The sequence below is a fragment of the Peromyscus californicus genome, unplaced genomic scaffold (genome assembly GCF_007827085.1).
Source record: "Peromyscus californicus insignis strain IS unplaced genomic scaffold, ASM782708v3 Scaffold_2__1_contigs__length_46816999, whole genome shotgun sequence".
Taxonomy (NCBI): Eukaryota; Metazoa; Chordata; class Mammalia; order Rodentia; family Cricetidae; genus Peromyscus; species Peromyscus californicus.
This window is the reverse complement of record NW_026294540.1, coordinates 39,003,779-39,022,745: the sequence shown is the minus strand read 5'-3', so window position 1 is coordinate 39,022,745 and position 18,967 is coordinate 39,003,779. Positions and strand designations below refer to the sequence as shown.

Here is an 18,967-nt window from a genome sequence, read left to right as displayed (position 1 = left end):
TTGAACTCACAGCAGTATGGATGGATCAGTGTCTCCAGAAGGCTAGGATTAAAGGCGTGTGCTACCACTGCCCTAACCTCTATGTTTAATACAGTGGCTGTTCTGTTCTCTGACCCCCAGATAAGTTTATTGGGGTGCATAATATATCAACCACATTAAAGTTTCAAGTCTACCACTGCATATATATACTTCTACACACAAACACACAAGGAGCCATAGGCAACAGTAGAGTGAAATTAAACCCAAAGTAGAAGAGGGGAAGGGGTAAGATTTCCCTGGGTATCTTACTGGACTGTTTGAATATTTTATTAAAAGAATAAATTAATTTTTAAAATCCAATTGCATTCAATAATAAAAATATACTGTTCAAAGCCTTTGATCTAAATTCCTACCTAGACAATATGACATTACACTGAAGAACTACATGGGTATTAATTGACATCAACTGCCAACTGAAAGAGCTAAATTCTGAGGGCCACTTAAATGTCTATCATCAGAGAAACAATTAAGTACATACTTATATGCATACATAGCAATATTCTGCAATAATAAAAATGATTGGGAACTACATGCTTATGAAAATGGATACTTTTTAAGGATTTACCATTTTATTATTTCTTACATTATGTGTGAATTTGTGTTGTGTGTTATCAGTGCACATGCATGTCCTAGAATGTGCATAGGGGTCAGAGGACAATTAGGAATCTCTCTACCACCTAAGCCATCTCACCAGCCCAAGGAAGTATTTTAATGAAAAAGACATAAGGCACTATATAGATTTTACTAATACACACCGGGGAGAAGGGGTGGGGCAGGTGATGGTGAGTGTTAATTTGGAAGACAACCAAAATTAACTGTCCAACAGCAGAATTAGGGATTTAGTTTCTTTATTTCTGGACATTATTCTTCTTATAAATTAGAAGGGAGAACAAAAGCTATTCTGTTTGAAAAGTGAGGTGGGTTTTAAATAATATGTAATAAATATACATAAATAAAAGGAATCTACAGGTTTAGCTTCAGTAACAGAACCAAAACTGGAAGTAATTACTCTTTTCATTGCTTGGCTCTGAATTCAGAGCTAACCATGTATTGCATGACTTTTCCTGTAAAGTTTTTATTCACCAAAGGTAACATAGAAAGGGCAACAACAGATAAAAGGAATAATTCCACCCAAGTCCCAACGAAGCAAACCAACAAGTTTAACTGGGGTTACTCACAGGAGCATGGGTAACTTACATGCAATTACACCACCAACACAAGTACCTCCCCACAGCATTGTTCTGTTTTGTTTTGGTTAGTTTGCTTTTTTTGAGACAGGGTCTCTCTATGTAGCCATGGTCATCCTGAACTCACTATGTAGACTATGCTGGCCTCTGCCTACTGAATAGGTGGGATTAAAGGCATGTACCACTGTAGTGGCTCCCACAGCAATTCTAAGTAATTTACAGCTCCTCAGGGAGGGGAGAGTCTCATGAGTAACCTGACCCCTTCCATGAAGGAAAGGTCTTGTGCAGGTGTGTACTGTTCAGTCAGCGGAGTTATTGGTCCCCTACTAATGTACTGCAATGGCAGATCTCATGCCTGGAAGACATAGTTCTATATTAGTATCTCTTCCTTCAGTTCCTGTTTTTTTTGTTTGTTTGTTTGTTTTTTGTTTTTGTTTTTGTTTTTTCTGTCCTCCTACACAATGTCCCCTGGGCCTTGGAGAGGTGATATTACCTTATCCTATTTAGGGCTACATATTGGGCCGCTATGCCACACTGACAGTCACTTAATCTTGGCACTCTGACCTCTGGCCACTGTATCGCTCTCCATACTGGATGGGCTCATAAGGCTGGCTCATGCTACATGGCCTGGCCCAGAACCAAAGAGGAAATGGGATCATGCTCTCTTCTGCTGTACCTGCCATTAAAGTCGGCTCCCTGGGTCTGATAAGCCACAAACTGGCATAATACCAAACACCCTAACACCTCTCCATGACCACACCTGGCTGCTGATCTGGGGGAACAATTTCTACTCCTAATAACTACTTCCAGGCAGGAACTGTACACAGCAAACTCCACCCTGTCCATCCTTGAGACAGGTGCAATCATTTTCACCTGAATACTGCTCTAGCTCCATATCCATCTATAGTATACATAATGCTCCTGGGACCGCCTGAAACCAAGGTGCACCCACTCCTGTATCCACCCACCCCTAAATGGTCTGTACATTAGTAGGGGACCAATAACTCCCCTGACTGAACAGTGCACACCTGCACAAACCTTGGCCACTCCATTGGGTGAGTGGGTAGGACAGTTCCTGACCCAGCAGATCTTCCTCCTCAGAAGCACAGCATTGGACTTTCTGTTACAATCATTCTGTTCCAGCTACTCACAAATCTTTCCATATCTGCTTTGAGTGACCCAAGCAGGTCCTTTTATCTTTCTTTTTCTCCTCTCTGCTTGACATTTTTAGCATTTTACTAACTCAATTCACATGCAAAGCTAAGTCACACAGATCCTCTCAGAACCTTTCCTTCTTTGTAAAATCATGACCCACCAGGGGCCTCACCAAAGCCCCCAAAGCCCCTTTACGTGTACCAAGGTTCCTGCTTGGTTAGCTTCCTTCTTAATTCTCAGGTGAAGTCTTCTTACTGGGTCCAGGGTACTGGGCACACATACAGCCTCTGTCATGCTCACTTCCTCACCACCATTTTTACCTCATTTTCTTTCTCTTCACTGTTAAATATTCCCACTGAGGCAAGAAAGAAACACTGAGAAATTAATAGGGACATGAGAGGAAAGGACCCTGTCATCCCAGAGTCTGATTAATGGCTCTTGCCATCAGGGAAGCCAAGTATTCCTGCACAATTTGAGATTTCTTTCATATACAGATATTTTATGTTAAAACACCAGTGAGCCAAGGCTAAGTCCATGTGACCTCGGGTAAGGTCTCATCCCTTTCCCCAGACACTGCTGTTAACAGTAAAAATATGCCTCCTCCCAGTATCCCTGGAGGCTAGACTTTTACGTTGTTGACTGCAATTATATCAGGTGTCCCTCAGGAACCATTCAGTAATAAATAAGACAGTGCCTTTAGGCCTCTCCAGAATCCTATATGTAAGCACTGTAAAAACAATGAGCTGCAACTCTCCCTTGAAGAGCCCCTATCCACTTTTGACTTTCTTCTGAACACCTTTTTCTCCCAGTCCTCTTACTTAAACTTCTACTAAACTATTTTGAAACAGTCTCCAACTTTGCTTCATGCTGGCTAATCCTAAAATTATTTTCAGCATCATAGCCATGAATACTAGTTTGGTCTAAGCTAAGGGACCTAAAGCTCTACGCAAACTCCTTGTTCTGCTGAGAGTGACAGTGGGGAGCTGTGCCTCCTTTACCTCTACCCCAAAATGCTGACACTGTGTATTCCAAGTTTTTGGATCCCAGGAGGAGCTCTTCAGCATATCTAATGTGTAAATTCTTTCTTATTCACGCCTAGCTTAAGAAACAGTTTATTTCAACTTCATCCAATGTACCACAAGATCAACCTGTGTTCCTGCTGATTCCCCCTTTCAGGAGCAAGCGCTTTCCGGCAGACAGCTGAGCCTCAGTTTCACACCTTGTCACCATCATCCATAGCCAAAGCAATGCAACTGGTGCCATCACCTCCTTAGAATCCCATCCCACATGTGCTAAGCACTTTCATTATCTCTGCTCCACCAGCCATCTGAGCCATCCCCATGTTTGACGTCAAGAGGCCTGACACAGAGGCAAAGGACCCATCTGGATTTCCCACCTTTATCTGCATGTCTGAATCACTCCCAGCAGGGGCTATTATTGTAGCAAGAAGGGACACTACTGTGTACCATGTGGAGAAGGGACACCACTCTATACCCCCTCAGATGCTCAATCCTCAAACATCTTAGGCCCCATTGCATGCTTCATCCCTCAAAGCAGAAAAGCAGTGCTCGTCCCAAACTGACCTTGGTTTATATCCAGCTCCTTTAAGCACGAAGTGTTGCACGACTTCTCCTAAGAAGTCTAATTCTGTTCACTCCAGACAGAGAAGGCAACAACAAATCAGAAATTATCCTACCCAAGTCTAGTTTCGTAAACTAATTGGTTTAAGTGGGGTTACTTACAGGCACATAAAGCAATTTACCTGTAGCTGTACTGCTCAAGAGTCTACCCCCAGGGAGGGGAGAGGCTCCAAGGCCTTCAGAGTCCTTCTCCCCTTCCAGGAGGATCTCCAGAGCCCTGTGTCATCAGAGCGGTCCTGATTTCAAGCAAGTCTGAATATTCAGAGGACAACACCATGAAAGCATCAAAACATCCTTGACAAAACCTAAGATCAAAGTTATTATTTAAACTTCATAGCCATTGTCTTCTCAAGGATTCATACCGGGTACTTTTCTTGCTCTACTCTCTAAGCAACCCCACTGTCATGTAAGGGTGCTGCTGCCTTAAGTATTCGTTAATTCCAAAGTCTATGTCCAGATTCCTCTCTGGGGCACTGAGTGCATCTGTTAACAGGTATTTCTTCCTGGATGTTTGACAGACACCTAAAATTCAACACATTAAAACTCCACTCATCACCTTTCCCCACAAGCTTAATCCTCTTCCTATTTTGGCTATCCATACTCACAGCCTTATCCTTGATTCACCTCAATTTTTCTACCATATCTAATAAATCAATTAGTACAACTGGTTCTTTTCTTCACTCCCTACCCAAGCCACCATCACCCCACATCTGGATTATTACAGTTTCCTAAGCAGTTCCCTACAGTCATTTTGATTGGGTTACCAAACCATCTCTTTAAACTGGTTATCACTCTCTGCTTAAAAGCCCACAAATGGTCCCCACTGCCTGAGAAGTACAAAGTCCAAAACACAATTTTCTTTTTAAATTATTCGTCTCTCATATATTGCATCCCAACCATAGTTCCCCCCTTCTCTCCTCCTAGCCTCCCTCCCCCGTCCCCAACCTCTCCTCCAGATCCAACTCCTCCTCCATTTCCCTTCAGAAAAGGGCAGGCCTCCCAGTTATAATAAGTTTAGGCACATCTCCTCATATTGAGGCTGGATGAGGCAACCCAGTAGGAGGAAAAGGATCCCAAAAGCTGGCAAAGGAGCCAGAGACAGCCCTGGCTCCCACTGTTAGGAGTTCCACAAGAACACCAAGCTACACAACCATGACATATATGCAGAAGACCTAGCTCACACCCATACAGGGTCCCCAATTGTCGGTTCAGTCTCTGTGAGGCCCTATGAACCCAAGTTAGCTGATTCTGTGGGCCAATTTCTTATGGTGCCCTTGACACCCTCTGGTTCCTACAATCCTTCCTCCTCCTCTTTGGCAAGATTCCTTGAGCTCCGCCTAATGTTTAGCTGTGGGTTTCTGTATTTGCTCCCATCAGTTGTTGGAGGAAGCCTCTCTGATAATTCTGGTAGGCTCTGGTCTACGAATACAGCAGAGGATCATTAGAAAAATCATTTCATTGACTTTCTTTTTTTTTTTTTCTGATCATGTTTGGTTCTATGCTAGCTCTCTGGCAGAACATAATTTTCAAAAACACACTTAGGTCTCCAAACAACAACAACAAAAACAAACAAACAAACAAACAAAAACCCCAATTGATTTATTTTTATTTTATGTGCATTGATATTCGGCCTGTCATATGTCTATGGGGGGGAACTGGAGTTACAGACAGTTGTGAGTTGCCATGTGGGTGCTGGGAATTGAAACAGGGTTCTCTGGAAGAGCTGCCACCTCCCCAGCCTCTCCAACTTTTTTTTTTTAATGCCTATCTTCCCACCTCTCACTCCTCTGTAGGATTGGCATTGGGAGTCTATCCATTGTTTCACCTTACCAAGCTTTTCCTTCACATTTCCGCACAGGCTACTTGGTGGCTCCAAAGGTGGGAGCTTTATCTTTCTCCTTCTTAACTCACAAGATCTCAAAATTACCTCCCCCCCCAAAAAAAAAAAATCATGTAACAACTTGACTAGTACATATTACTGTGCTCCCTTTCAACCAGACTAATTCCTCCCATGTGAAGAACTTCTAGTGAGGTATTGCAGCACACTCCCATAATGCCAGCACTTGGGACATTGAGGCTGGATGACTGGGAGACTCTGGAGAACTAAGAGAATAAGGCCAGCCTGGGTCCTGTAGCAAGACTTTGTCAAAAAGCAAAGAGGAGGCTGGTGGTGACGCACGCCTTTAATCCCAGCACTCAGGAGGCAGAGGCAGGCAGACCTCTGGGAGTTTGAGGACAGCCTCTTCATACATAATGAGTTCTAGGACAGCCAGGGCTGGTACACAGAGAAACACTGTCTCTAACCCTCCAGCCCCAAAAGAAGCAAAGAGAAAACAAGAGAGGAGAGGGTTAGCTAGAAAGAGAGAAACATGAAGAAGAAAGGAGGGAATGAGGGAAAGAAATACTTCTGGGGCTACAACTGATGCCACCTGTCTAGCTGCTCTGTCACTTTCCAATCCCTATTCCCAAACAGTCACTACCCACAATTGATACCACCTGTGTACTCTCCACTGGCCACTGCCCACACTCCAGCATAACTTCCTACCTTCCTAGTCACACCTGAAATGTCACCCTGAGCCCCTGAGCCCCTAAGAGTAGACTGGGTATTATTATGGCAACCTGTAAGTTTACTCTTTTGCAGTTTTACCCTAATGTCATTGCCTGCACTCCTCAAAAGTCTCTAAGTTTCCTAAAGAGTTAAGTCACCAGCTGTTCAGCAATGAATCACCAATATCTGACACACAAATAGAACCCAGCGAATGATTGATTGCCTTTGAGCACCTACCAAATACATTATAGGAACCAATTTACAGAAAGAACTATAGCCAAAGAGAAACCAAAATGAAATGCCAAATAATCAACTGATGTAATTTTACACTTAAAACAACTGTCAGTGAGCAAAGTGTACCTACCTGGCTCTGTGTTTGACATCTTCCTTGGAATCAGGTAGAATTCAGGTAGAGTCATCTGTTAAAGCACTAGGTGAAGCCACCACAGTGATAACAAGCATTAGCAAGTGTATCCATCCTGTGACCTGCCTGAAACCTCCATGAGTCACTGACTTTCTTTAGAACAGAAGCCTTCAAATCATAAAAATGCTTCACTACTAACTACTCCCTATCTTCCTCAAATACAACTTCTTTAATAGAAACCACAGCACTGACAAGTTATCTATTAAACTTCTTTAGTGCTCTAGAAAGCCTATAAATTCAGGTATATGCAACATGGGGTGGAGGCCCCACAGAGTTCCTCTTTATAGGAGTAGTTGTTAATTCCAGGGCTATAATGATGTTATGGATTTTAGAGAAATAGGTAACTGAGTAGTAGTTAACCTAAATAATCATTCACATAAGGAAAGTAAACCACAAATTCCATGCCAACGTGGATTCTGAGATCAGTTATATCTCCTTTAATTCCAGAAACATGGGTTCAATCCTCATTTAAGCAGACTCATTTGTAAAGTGCATTTTAAAAGCCCTAACGTTCTCAATGGCTCTGTTTTCAAAGAACCTGAACAACCAGCTTGGATTCCAGTCTGCCTCTGCCTTTGTTTCTTCCAGCTCTGTTCAGGGTATTGATCCAGCCAGCCCAGCAACCTTTGCTTCTCATACTATTTTTAGAAGGCACCGAATTTCTACTCTCCTATAATATGCCTCAAGTTCTTAATTGCAGCAACATTTAACGATTTGCAAGTATGAATTTCAGGTGTACACACACGCACCTGTCACCATTTGGCAATGTGCCAGCAGCTGAGAGCAACTGCTGCCCTAGAAGAAATCTATACCCTCTCTCCCATAAATACTCACCGGAAAAACCCAATGGATATACAAACATTGACTACAGGTACACTGACGGAGTTACATAATAAACCAACGCAGAACAAACTATATTTTGTGGGGTAATGAGTGAAGAGATGTTGGACTTTCACATTAAGACAAAATTGAATTTCTGAGGCTACACTTTAGAGCCATTTCAGCCAATGGGTGTGTGTGTGTGGGGGGGGGAGTTCCAGCCTGAGACATCAGATGGTCTGAACTGACAGAAGCACTTGTATGGACTTAATATTTCAGAATCACTGTGATAGACCATGGTGTGAGCACTGCTCTAGACTAAGCCAACCTAATACAGCCTTGCATACAAAAACACAGACACTGGTCCTAAACAAGTTACTATAGATACTTAAAACCAGTGCTCAGCTGCTTTAGATGACTCAGAAATTCTAATCCCAGGTTTATACCTAAGAGAACTGAAAACACACCCACAGTAACCCATACATGAAAGTTTATAATAGCATCATCCATAACAGCCCAAGTGGAAGCAATTCAAATGTCCAACTGATGAATGTGGTATATTCACACAATGCAATATAACTTAACCCCAAGAAAGGGAAATAGGAGCTGTAAGAGAAGATGTGGAATAACTGGTAACAGGCACTTAGCTTCTTTATGGATAAAATGTTCTAGAATGGACAGTGTTAATGGCTACACAGCCTGTGAATACAGTGAGAAGGTTGAATTTTATAGATTACATCATGGCATCTTATGACAGCAGGGGCTCATTTGGAGACCTTAAGTTTTTTAGTGTGTGTGTGTGTGTGTGTGTGTGTGCGCGCGCGCACGCGCGCGCATTCATGCCTCATGTGGAGGTGAAAGGACTTCAAAGAGCCAGTTATTTCCTCCCACTATGGGTCTAAGGGTTCTGGAGATGGAACTTAGGTCATCAGGCTTGCACAGCAAGCATTCTTATCTGCTCAACCATCTCTCTGGCCCAGTTTGGGACTTCTGACTGCCGTTTTGAACAATACTGAAAAATCATTGACACCAAAAAGTCTTCAAGTATTAAGGTCAAAATAGCAGGTGATCGGGGCTGGAGAGATGAGAAGGTTTAGCAGCTAAGAGCCGAGTACGGCTCCTGCAGAAGACTCAGGTTCATTCCCAGCACCATATGGTGGCTCACAACCACCTGTAACTCCAGATGCCCTCTTCTGATCTCTGAGGGCACCAATACTCATGTTTACATACTCATCTACACACATACACATAATATAAAAAACTAAAAATAAATTACAACAATAAGTGAATGCTATCAATTAGACATATCAGACACTTCTTGGGGTGACAAAGAGTATTGTAGTAACTTCTAAGTAATGAGGAGATGGCCAACATCTATCTCAACTAGTATGAAGATCAATAGTGTATTTCATTTCTAGCAGGAGCTAAGGACAGGAAAAAAGTAAAGCAACTAGAACTGGATTTAATAATAAAACGGCACTGCAAAGAAAAGGTATCAACAACCACAGGGAATAAAATGTCATCAATTTGGCATATATCATTCCCACTAACAAATATGTCACATTTCAAATGTATAAATCAGAATTCACAACTAAAAATAATTATTGAATCGTCTATAACAGTTTATTTTTCTTTACTATTTCTTTTTTCCTAGCTGAAATCCAGTATAGGAGAAATCCCGACCCTACCTCTTGTATCTCCACACATCAGAGTGCCAACCAGAGAAATTCCACTAGTTCCAAACCTTTAACTAGAGAAAGAATCTCACCCATCTCAATCTGTAGTCACTGCTGGCTTCTACAGAATGCTAGCTCCAGCTCCCTGTGAGGCCAAGCCAAAGTGGAATAGTCCGCTAGCCAGAGCTATAGGCAAAGCTGAGTTAGTTCTATGTGGCAGCTCCATATGCAGAGAAATCCTAAATCAGACCCCTGCATCTGAGAGGCTACCTTAACTGCATGGTCAACAGTGCTCTGATGGAAAGCTGCTACAAACACACAAATAAGCTGTTTGGTACATGTAGATGAATATAGCCCCACTGACAAAATAACAAAGACCTTACCACAGGCAGTGGGGCTTAAACTACTACACACAGCAAGGCACAAAAGAAACTAGAAAAGAAAATAAGGCAGAAAAGCATGACATAGAAAAGCCTATACCAACAGGGCTTTGCAGGGAACAATAAAAAAACATGCTTTTGGGGGCTGGAGAGATGGCTCAGTGGTTAAGAGCACTGTCTGCTCTTCCAGAGGACCCAGGTTCAATTCCCAGCATCCACATGGCAGCTCACAACTGTCTGTAACTCTAGCTCTAGGGTACTTGATACCCTCACACAGACATACATATTGGCAAAATATCAATGAACATAGAGTGAAAATAAATAAATCATTAAAAAAGCATACTTTTCCTATTCCTCTCAGAATGACCTGACGAGCTCTTCTCATCTTCCAAGAGTCAATCAAATACTGCCATCTCAAAGAGTTTTTCCATAAAATCCCAAAGAAATTCAGAGCTTCCTTCCCTGTATTACAATAACACTATTATAGTGCTTATTAAAATTGCTATAATTTTTGACAAGTCTGTTTTTCCAGAAGATACTTCCTCAAATTGTGCAATGTTTCATCCACCTTTGCCTTCCCAATGCTTCAGACAGTGGCACACAGAAGGCCCAATAGATAGCTCAATGAGTGAGTTTTTCAAATCTTGGAAGATTCAGTCAGAGTAATAGCTCACATGAACAAGTTCCAAATGAATTAATTTGCCAACCCTACAACTAAGAAGCAAACAAACAGAAAATAAAAGAACATGGATTCTAAGCATCAAACCTGAAAATGACTTAAACAAGAGCTAAAAATGCACTACTCAATGCCACATAGGTAAGACATGCACCATAAATATTATGCTTGTCTCTTCCAATCCACACCCCCCTCCCCAGGGTTTCTCGGTGTAGCTTTGGAGCCTGTCTTGGAACTCGCTCTGTAGACCAGGTTAGCCTCAAAGTCACAGAGGTCTGCCTGCCCCTGCGTGCACCACCACCACCTGGCTCCCATCACATTTTTAAAAGGTTGTAAAGAACACTCATTAATACACATCCAAAGAATCAAAACTACAATAAACATTGAATCAAGAGTCCCTTGTGCTGGTTCCCAACAACAGACCACCATGGGAGCAGGAACTAACCCAAGGCCAAGGTGGCAAAACCAATGGTGAATAGCTGTTTCATCTTTGGGAATTGACTTTTTTTTTTTTAATGAATGGATGAGAACCAATGTTAAATGTGAGTAGGATGGAGAGAAAGCTTAGTGGTTAAGGGTACTTGTTGGTCATGCAGAGGACCTGGGTTTGATTCCCAGCACCCACATTATGGCTCACAATCATCCACAGCTTTAAGCAATCATGTATGTGGTGCACATTCATACACACAAAATAAAAGTAAAAAAGCACAACAGGCTAAAGTAGAAGGATTGCTTAAGTTCAAGACCAACCTGAACTACGGAGTGAGTTCCAGGTCATCTTGGGTCATATAAACCAGTAGATCCAATGGTATTTGAGGTGTCAGTGGCAGACAGGGATGCTGTCTGGAGTCTTATTAATTATATGAAGCAAAGTGGTTAAGGGCATGGGCTCCATTGTAGCCAGGTGTGGTAGCACACTCTAATTCCAGCACTCAGGAGGCAGAGGCAGGCAGATCTCTGTGAGCTGCAAGCCAGCCTAGTCTACAAAGCAAGTTCCACAACAGCCAGAGCTGTTACACAGAGAAATCCTGGGGGGTGGGGGGAACATGGGTTCCAGAGTACACATACTGCAAGGACATTCTCAGGTCCTAACTGACATAGCTACTCACAGGACAAATCTGCTTACCTTTCAGTTTCTTCATATTTGAACTGAGCATAATAGAATTGATTGATCTTATGAAATTAAATAGATAAATGTAGAGTGCTTCAGCCAGGACCTAGGGCTTAATTATTCAAAATTTAGCTGCTATCATTATCTCTATCAACTAATTTCTGAATTTTCTACAAACATGGCCCAAAGTTTCCTGTCTCTCCCTCCCTCCCCTATATTCTTTGGCCTACTGAACATAACTATAACAGATTAAGAACACTTTTGTGAGACCAAGTCCCATGGCGTCTCAAGTCCCAGCACAAAAAGCAGAGGCAAGTGGATCTCTAAGTTCAAGGTTAACCTGGCTGTGGTCTACAGACAAAGCTATATAATGAGACTCTTGTTCCCCCCAAAAATAAAAATAAAACTAAAACAAAACTTCCATTTCCCCCCCCCCCCAGAAAACTTGCTCCAAGTTGATTTTTCTAATTTACATACACACACACACACACACACACACACACACACACACCCTACTTCAGGGTGCTGCTCTGTAGTCTGGACTAGCCTAAAACTCAATTTTCCTGCCCTAGCCTTCTAAAAGCTGGGATTATAGGCAAGCAGTACCACTTCTGGAGAAATTAAATTTTTTAATTCTATAAATATCCAATGACTATAATGAGAATATAAAACCTTAAAAACGAATTTTGTGTCTTGAAAAATTTCCATTTTTTTCCAAACTCATATTTGGTTGTCTCGATTCTACAAAAGGAAATACAATCAACTTAGAAAATGACCCCCCACTTGTCCCTGCCTTCCCACCCTCCCACGACCTCTGCCCCTAAGGAGTACTTCTTTTGGTGTTAAGGAATGAAGGACACTATCTCATTTATAGCACATTTACGAATGAATTAATTCGGGGTTGGGGATTTAGCTCAGTGGTAGAGCGCTTGCCTAGCAAGCGCAAGGCCCTGGGTTTGCTCCTCAACTCTGGAAAATAAAAAAAAATAAAATTAAATTAAAAAAAAGGAATGAATTAATTCAAGATGCACTTCTCACACATATTTTAACTCTATTAAAATCTGAAATCAGCATGATTATAAAAGGCCCTTTATCTTTGTATATAGTCATGCTTGAAATAAAGTACTTCCCCATACCCTGCATTCCTCACAATGTTGATTTTTATCTGGCATATGGTATACAAGAAGGGTAGTTTTTACTAACTCATTATGCCAAAATTATCAAGCTATTTCCTAAATTTTAATAAATTAACAAACTAATTCCTCTAGTCTAAATTATTTTACTAATTGCTCATATTCTGTTTACTGGACAGCTGAAAAAAATGTTTTTATGTATTCATTTTAACAGCCAAATATGTCCAAGCAAAGGTATCTCCATTATTTAATTTTATTGGAGGGCTCTAGATTCTCTTCAAAGTGTTATTGCCTGTCCAAGTTCTTTGAGGACTATGACATCTCAGTGGCAGAATATATCACTAATTTGAAAGTAAATCAATACCAAAAGCAAATGACTTGGTCATCTTATTATAAAAGATTAAAATAGGGCTGGTGAGATGGCTCAGGGGTTAAGAGCAACCACATGGTGGCTCACAACCATCTATAATGAGATCTGGTGCCCTCTTCTGGAGGGCAGGCGTGCAAGCAGACAGAGTACTCATACATTAAAAAAAAAATACAAAAAAAAAAAAGATTAAAATAGTCACAAGTTTTATTATACCAAATCTAAAAATACATAAACTTATGCTTCACGGACATAAGATCAAAGAATCTCATAAATAGAATATAGCACTTTACTAGTCTGGCCTTATGAACAAGCCAAACTGAAAAATATTCCCCGTGGAAAACAAAAACTGTTCTAATTCTAAAACTCTCTTGACATTTGATACACTACAAAAAATACAAAAGTTCATCACAATAAGCAGAATCATTAAAGGTTGCTGGAAAATCAACCCAAAAGATTACAGCTTAAAAAAAAATTCCCCCAAATGCAAATATTCATTTGTAATTGCCATAAATAATTAAGAAACACACACTAACACCAGCTATTTTTAAGATATGCAACTTCTTCTGAAATTATTCTTTTTTTTTTTTTTTTTTTTTTTTTGGTTTTTCGAGACAGGGTTTCTCTGTGTAGCTTTGCGCCTTTCCTGGAACTCGCTTTGGAGACCAGGCTGGCCTCGAACTCACAGAGATCCGCCTGGCTCTGCCTCCCGAGTGCTGGGATTAAAGGCGTGCGCCACCACCGCCCGGCCTGAAATTATTCTTAACAGCCTAGATGAAAACCTACCATCAAGATGTAAAAAGTATTTAAAGTACCTCCCTCTGTATACATTATATACTTAAAAAACCCACAATCAAACACATTTGGATATTTTATTAGCATAATTTGGCAATTTATGAAAACAGAATTGGTTCCTTCACAGGGATAAAATATAAAAATCACTAGCATTCTTAAAAACAGGACAGATTGGTCAAACGTAATACCAAATGTCTTGGGAGTGGAGATTTTATGACCATGTCCCAAACTATGTGATACTGAGGGATGGAAGATGCTTTAATCCTTTGAAAAATATGCAGCAAATTCAGATGGTTCCTTTATAATTCACTAATAAAATATTGACAAAACAAATCTAGTTAGACAAGAACCAACAAGGGCTCTGGACATCATTGACTGCTTATCCATTCTGCTAAAAAGGACATTTAAAGGCACAGGGCACCCAGAACACCAAGTTTTCCACCCTACCTTCTGCCCACAGCTGCATGGCTTCATCACTGCACAAAAGCACTGAACACATCATAGGAAAGTTTAATAAAGAGAAGTGTTTAATAAACAGACACTTCCTTTTCCATTATCTAGACTAGTTACTAAAGTATTTATAAATAAGCTCCCTTGAAAAGAACTCACGGCAGCTTTAACAGTTTCACTTTGTAGTGCTAATGCAGTTCTGAATATGCACTCCTGAGAATATGAAAAAAAGTCTTTTTCTAAATAGCGAAATAGCAACTAGTCAAACAAGGGATGCTCAAGAAAAGCTGTTTCTAATATATCCAAAAAATTATATAATAAGCTATGACAATCTTTCCAATAATTTCCTAGTGTCAAAGGCAACAATACCTATTTGTACAAGAGGAAAACGGGAAATTAAAAAAATTTTCCTCTCCAGCTAAGAATGACTTTCCCTTTTGTTAATATTACAATGCAGTCATCTACTGACAAAGGAAAAATGAGCGCTTAAACCCGGCGGCGGTGGCGCACGCCTTTAATTCCAGCACTCGGGAGGCAGAGGGAGGTGGATCTCTGTGAGTTCGAGGTCAGCCTGGTCTACAGAGCGAGATCCAGGACAGTCACCAAAACTACAGAGAAACCCTTTCTCGAAAAACCAAAAGAGAGAGAGAGAGAGAGAGAGCTTGAATTTACTGTTAAGAAGCAAAACTGACAGCATTGCCAGTCATAGGTTTAATTCCTGTTTCTAGGGGAGAATTTTGAAGCAAAAAGACTTCACTGACAGCTGATAAATTCTAGTTAAAGAGCTTGCACAACACAGTCCCTATCTGTCACTTGCTTTTCCCCCCACACTATCCACTCTGCACCAAATCCCCATTGTTCTATATAAAAACTCGCAGCTAATGACACCTGAATAGTAACTGCTACATTTACGTTACATGGAACTCTCCAGACCCACATTCACTCGCTGCCTTCTTTCCCCCAATCAAATCCAAATTTGGTCATCAACTGCTCACAAATGATAAGGGAAAAAGATCCCAGCCTCTCTTCCAGACTGATGGATGTCACTCCAGAGACGGGTGAGTTAGTCACCAAAAGGTTAACGTAATAAATCGACCAGAGGAAAACATATATATTTAAACTGACATTTTATAACGATTTAAAAAAAACTGTACTGTACTGAAATCCGTAAAAAGAGGGTACACTGTCCACGAGACAGACGGTCCTTCTCCCGCTTGCACGCAGGGTTCCTTTGGGTTTGGATTCCTGGGACACCGCTTCCTCCCCACAGCAGGCTGGTCGGGGCAGAGGCAGAGGCAGTGGGGACCACGGCACCCGGGCCGGCCACCTGCCTCTCCAGTCAGCTTCGAGGACTCCCGCAGCGACACCCACACTCACCCATCTTTCCTCTTCGCCTTGTAGACGTGCCCGTAAGTGCCTCGACCAACTTTGCAGCCCTCGTATTCAAACAGGTCCTCGACCCGCTCCCGTTCGCTGCTCAGCTTCACTTTAAAGTCATAGTCCATTGTCACAGCCTCCGAGGCCGGGGTGCTGGGGTGGGGGGGGGGGGGTCGAGGGCCGCGGTGGAGACCCGGCCGCGCGGCAGCCGCAGCCCCCGAGCTACACCCGCCGGCCGCAGCACCAGCCCGCCTCACGCGGCGACGGCAGGAGGCCCCGCGCGGGCGCCGGGGACATCCAGGGGAGCGCCGGGCGGTCCCCGCGGGCGCGCGACAGCCGAGGGACGCGCTGGGGGCGGGGAGCAGCGTCCGCCCTTGTCCCCGCGCTCCCGGGGCGCCGGCTCGCGCGCGGTTGGCCGCGCGTGCTGCTGTGGGCGCGGGGCGGCCACGGCTGGCTCTGCTCCTCACCCACGCGCGTCCGCGCCTCACCTTCCCCCACACGCGCTCGGGCACACTCAGGCTGCCATCAGCCCCGACAGACCAGCGACGCCACACAACAGCCGGTAGCTCCTCCGAGAGAGGAGGAGGGCGGGCGGGCGGGCGCGGAACACGGCAGCCGCTGTCGTAAAAACGTCGCGAAGCCTCGCGCTGACCCCGCCCCTCCTGCGAGCGGCTCAGGACGGGGCAGCCACCCCTTCTGACGCCGGCAAACGAAAGGGCCTCGCTCAAGCCACGGTGCGGAGCTGCTGACAGACTCACCACGTGGACCAACCCGGTCGGCGAAGCGGCCAGAAAGTGCAAGGCTCAGAATGCACGGGTGGCGGTGTAGCCGCCTCTTCCACGACGTCGCGAATTCAGAGCGTGGCATGATGGGATTGGTAGTCCATCACGCAACGAGTTTCGGCTTCATGGAGATTTTTTCCCAAAGCTGTATCTCTGCAATCTGAATTAGCCCATATAAGCTTAGCAAAAGACACTCGTTAGTGAGTGTCTTTTGTATTGGCGTCACTTCTGAATTCCAGGATTTAAGTGGGATTATTGCTGCCACCCCCCCCACCCCCAAGCCTCCAGGTTTTTCCTAGTATAGCCTCTACCTGTCTCTAAATACTACAATAAACTACGTAATTGTATTTATAGCTTGTCTTCCTTCATCTGACTGTCCATTTCATGACGTTCTCGGGGCTTACGTGCTAGGCAAGCGTACCATTATACTTCCAGTCAGGTAAAGCTGTTTTCACTTAAGTGAAGATTAAACTCTAATTTTCATTTAAATCTCTTGACACAAAAACAGTTATCACCTCAAAGAGAGTGAGTTTTTTCTAGAGACAAATATGAGTGGCCATGCTTAGAGACATAGGTTTAAGTTACCACAAATTCCAACTTGGTAACAGTTTAATGATATTTTTATACCAAGAGAACAAACTTGATGAAGGGGGCTGGGCTGATGGATAGATTGATAAAACGCTTGCCACATGTTGTAGTTTGTGATAAACACCATGTCCACACACAACTCGGGGAGGAAAGGATTTGTATCAACTTAACAGGTTAGCCTGTCATCAAGAAGCCAAAGCACCACTTTTTAAGTCATCCATGTTTCTGTGTGCCGGTAATACTAATACTAGGGAGGCAGAAAAGGCAGGCTCTCTGTAGCAGAAGGGCCAGCTGGTCTTACTGAAATGGTGTGCTCAAGGTTCCATGACAGATATCGACCTCTGACCTCCAGACACAGGCATACACACATATGCTTACACCTGCATACATGTGTGCATACACAGACCACTTACACATTAGTGGAAACATCAAGTAGGTTGGTGATAGAAAAGCAAGAACGTGTCTGCTATGGGCCTTACATGTCCTCTAATGGCCAATTCTTAGCTTTTGGGTTGGTGGGAGTTAATCGTCTGTTTATGTATCCTTGAAAGATTTAACTAATATGAAGATGTTGGGTTACAGAGATGAGCCTTTTAGGTAGCTAAAAATAGCCCGAGATCATTTGTCTTCCAATCTGTGACATTCCAGCTCTCCCCAGTTGTGGAAGTTTTAATCAATGTCACCTGTAAAATATTTCGAGATGCAGATTTTTTTTTGGGGGGGGGGCTTCAGTTCACAGCTCCCCCCCTTGTTGGCCAAGCATCACACCTTTGGTATGTGGAGTCCTAATGTGTCATGTCCCACACTGTGAGGAAGATTTGTCTCTAGAATCTGATAAGAATGAGGATGAGTAGGCAAGAAAGGCAGGGTTCAGGAGAAAGAACTAGAAGCAAAGACATTAAGGAAACAACAACAATAACAACAACCACCTGGATAAATTCAAGTCACATCCATTAGTTATAATGATCCAAGTTTGATTTTCCCCTCCCCGCATCTGACATAACGTGAAACGTAATAGGGATATTATACTTACAATTGAAATAACCCAGAATGGGACTGGAGAGATTGCTCAGTGGTTAGGGGCGCTTAGTGCTCTTACAGAGAACCGAGGTTTAGTTCCCAGCTCCCAAATTGTGTATCACAACTGCTTGTACTCCAGTTCTAGGGTTCCAGCATCCCTTTCTGGAACTGGCAAACACGGAGCACTAACATACATGCAGGCAATACACTCATTTAAAAAATGAAAATAAGATATTTTTAAAACAATAGTCAAGAATGCAGTATGAGCCGGGCGGTGGTGGCACACACCTTTAATCCCAGCACTGGAGAGGCAGAGGCAGGTGCATCTCTGTGAGTTCGAAGCCAGCTGGTCTACAGTGTGAGTTCCAAGACAACTAGGGCTACTCAGAGCAACCCTGTCTCAAAAAACAAAACAAAAAAACAAAACACAACAAAACAATAAAAGAGAATGCAGTATGCCCCAAAGAAGTAAATGCAACAGAGAGACGGAGGAAATTAGTCTTTTTTTTTTTTTTAAACTAACCAACCAAAACCCATAATTTTTTTTTTTTTTGGTTTTTGTTTTGTTTTGTTTTTCGAGACAGGGTTTCTCTGTGTAGCTTTGCTCCTTTCCTGGAACTCGCTTTGGAGACCAGCCTGGCCTCGAACTCACAAAGATCCGCCTGGCTCTGCCTCCCGTGTGCTGGGATTAAAGGCGTGCGCCACCACCGCCCGGCTTAAACCCATAATTTTAAACTAGATGGACCACATATTTCCCTTGTGTCTGAGTGATTTTCACTCTATGAAATATCTCATTGGAT

General features: G+C 42.8%; 1 protein-coding gene across 6 annotated transcripts in view; it reads right to left on the bottom strand.

Moving 5' to 3' along the window:
- Cdk8 (cyclin dependent kinase 8) overlaps positions 1–16,372 on the bottom strand; it is a 70,889-nt gene extending 54,517 nt beyond the window's left edge. For 2 of the 6 annotated variants that reach the window (XM_052754491.1, XM_052754494.1), the window contains exon 1: positions 15,778–16,368. In XM_052754491.1, the coding sequence (XP_052610451.1) occupies positions 15,778–15,905 (128 nt within the window). In that variant the 5' untranslated portion in view covers positions 15,906–16,368. Of the gene's footprint in view, positions 1–15,777 lie in introns of all 6 variants that reach the window. The other 4 variants (XM_052754492.1, XM_052754493.1, XM_052754490.1 and 1 more) reach the window with 4 other exon arrangements.
- Positions 16,373–18,967: the final 2,595 nt, after the last annotated feature.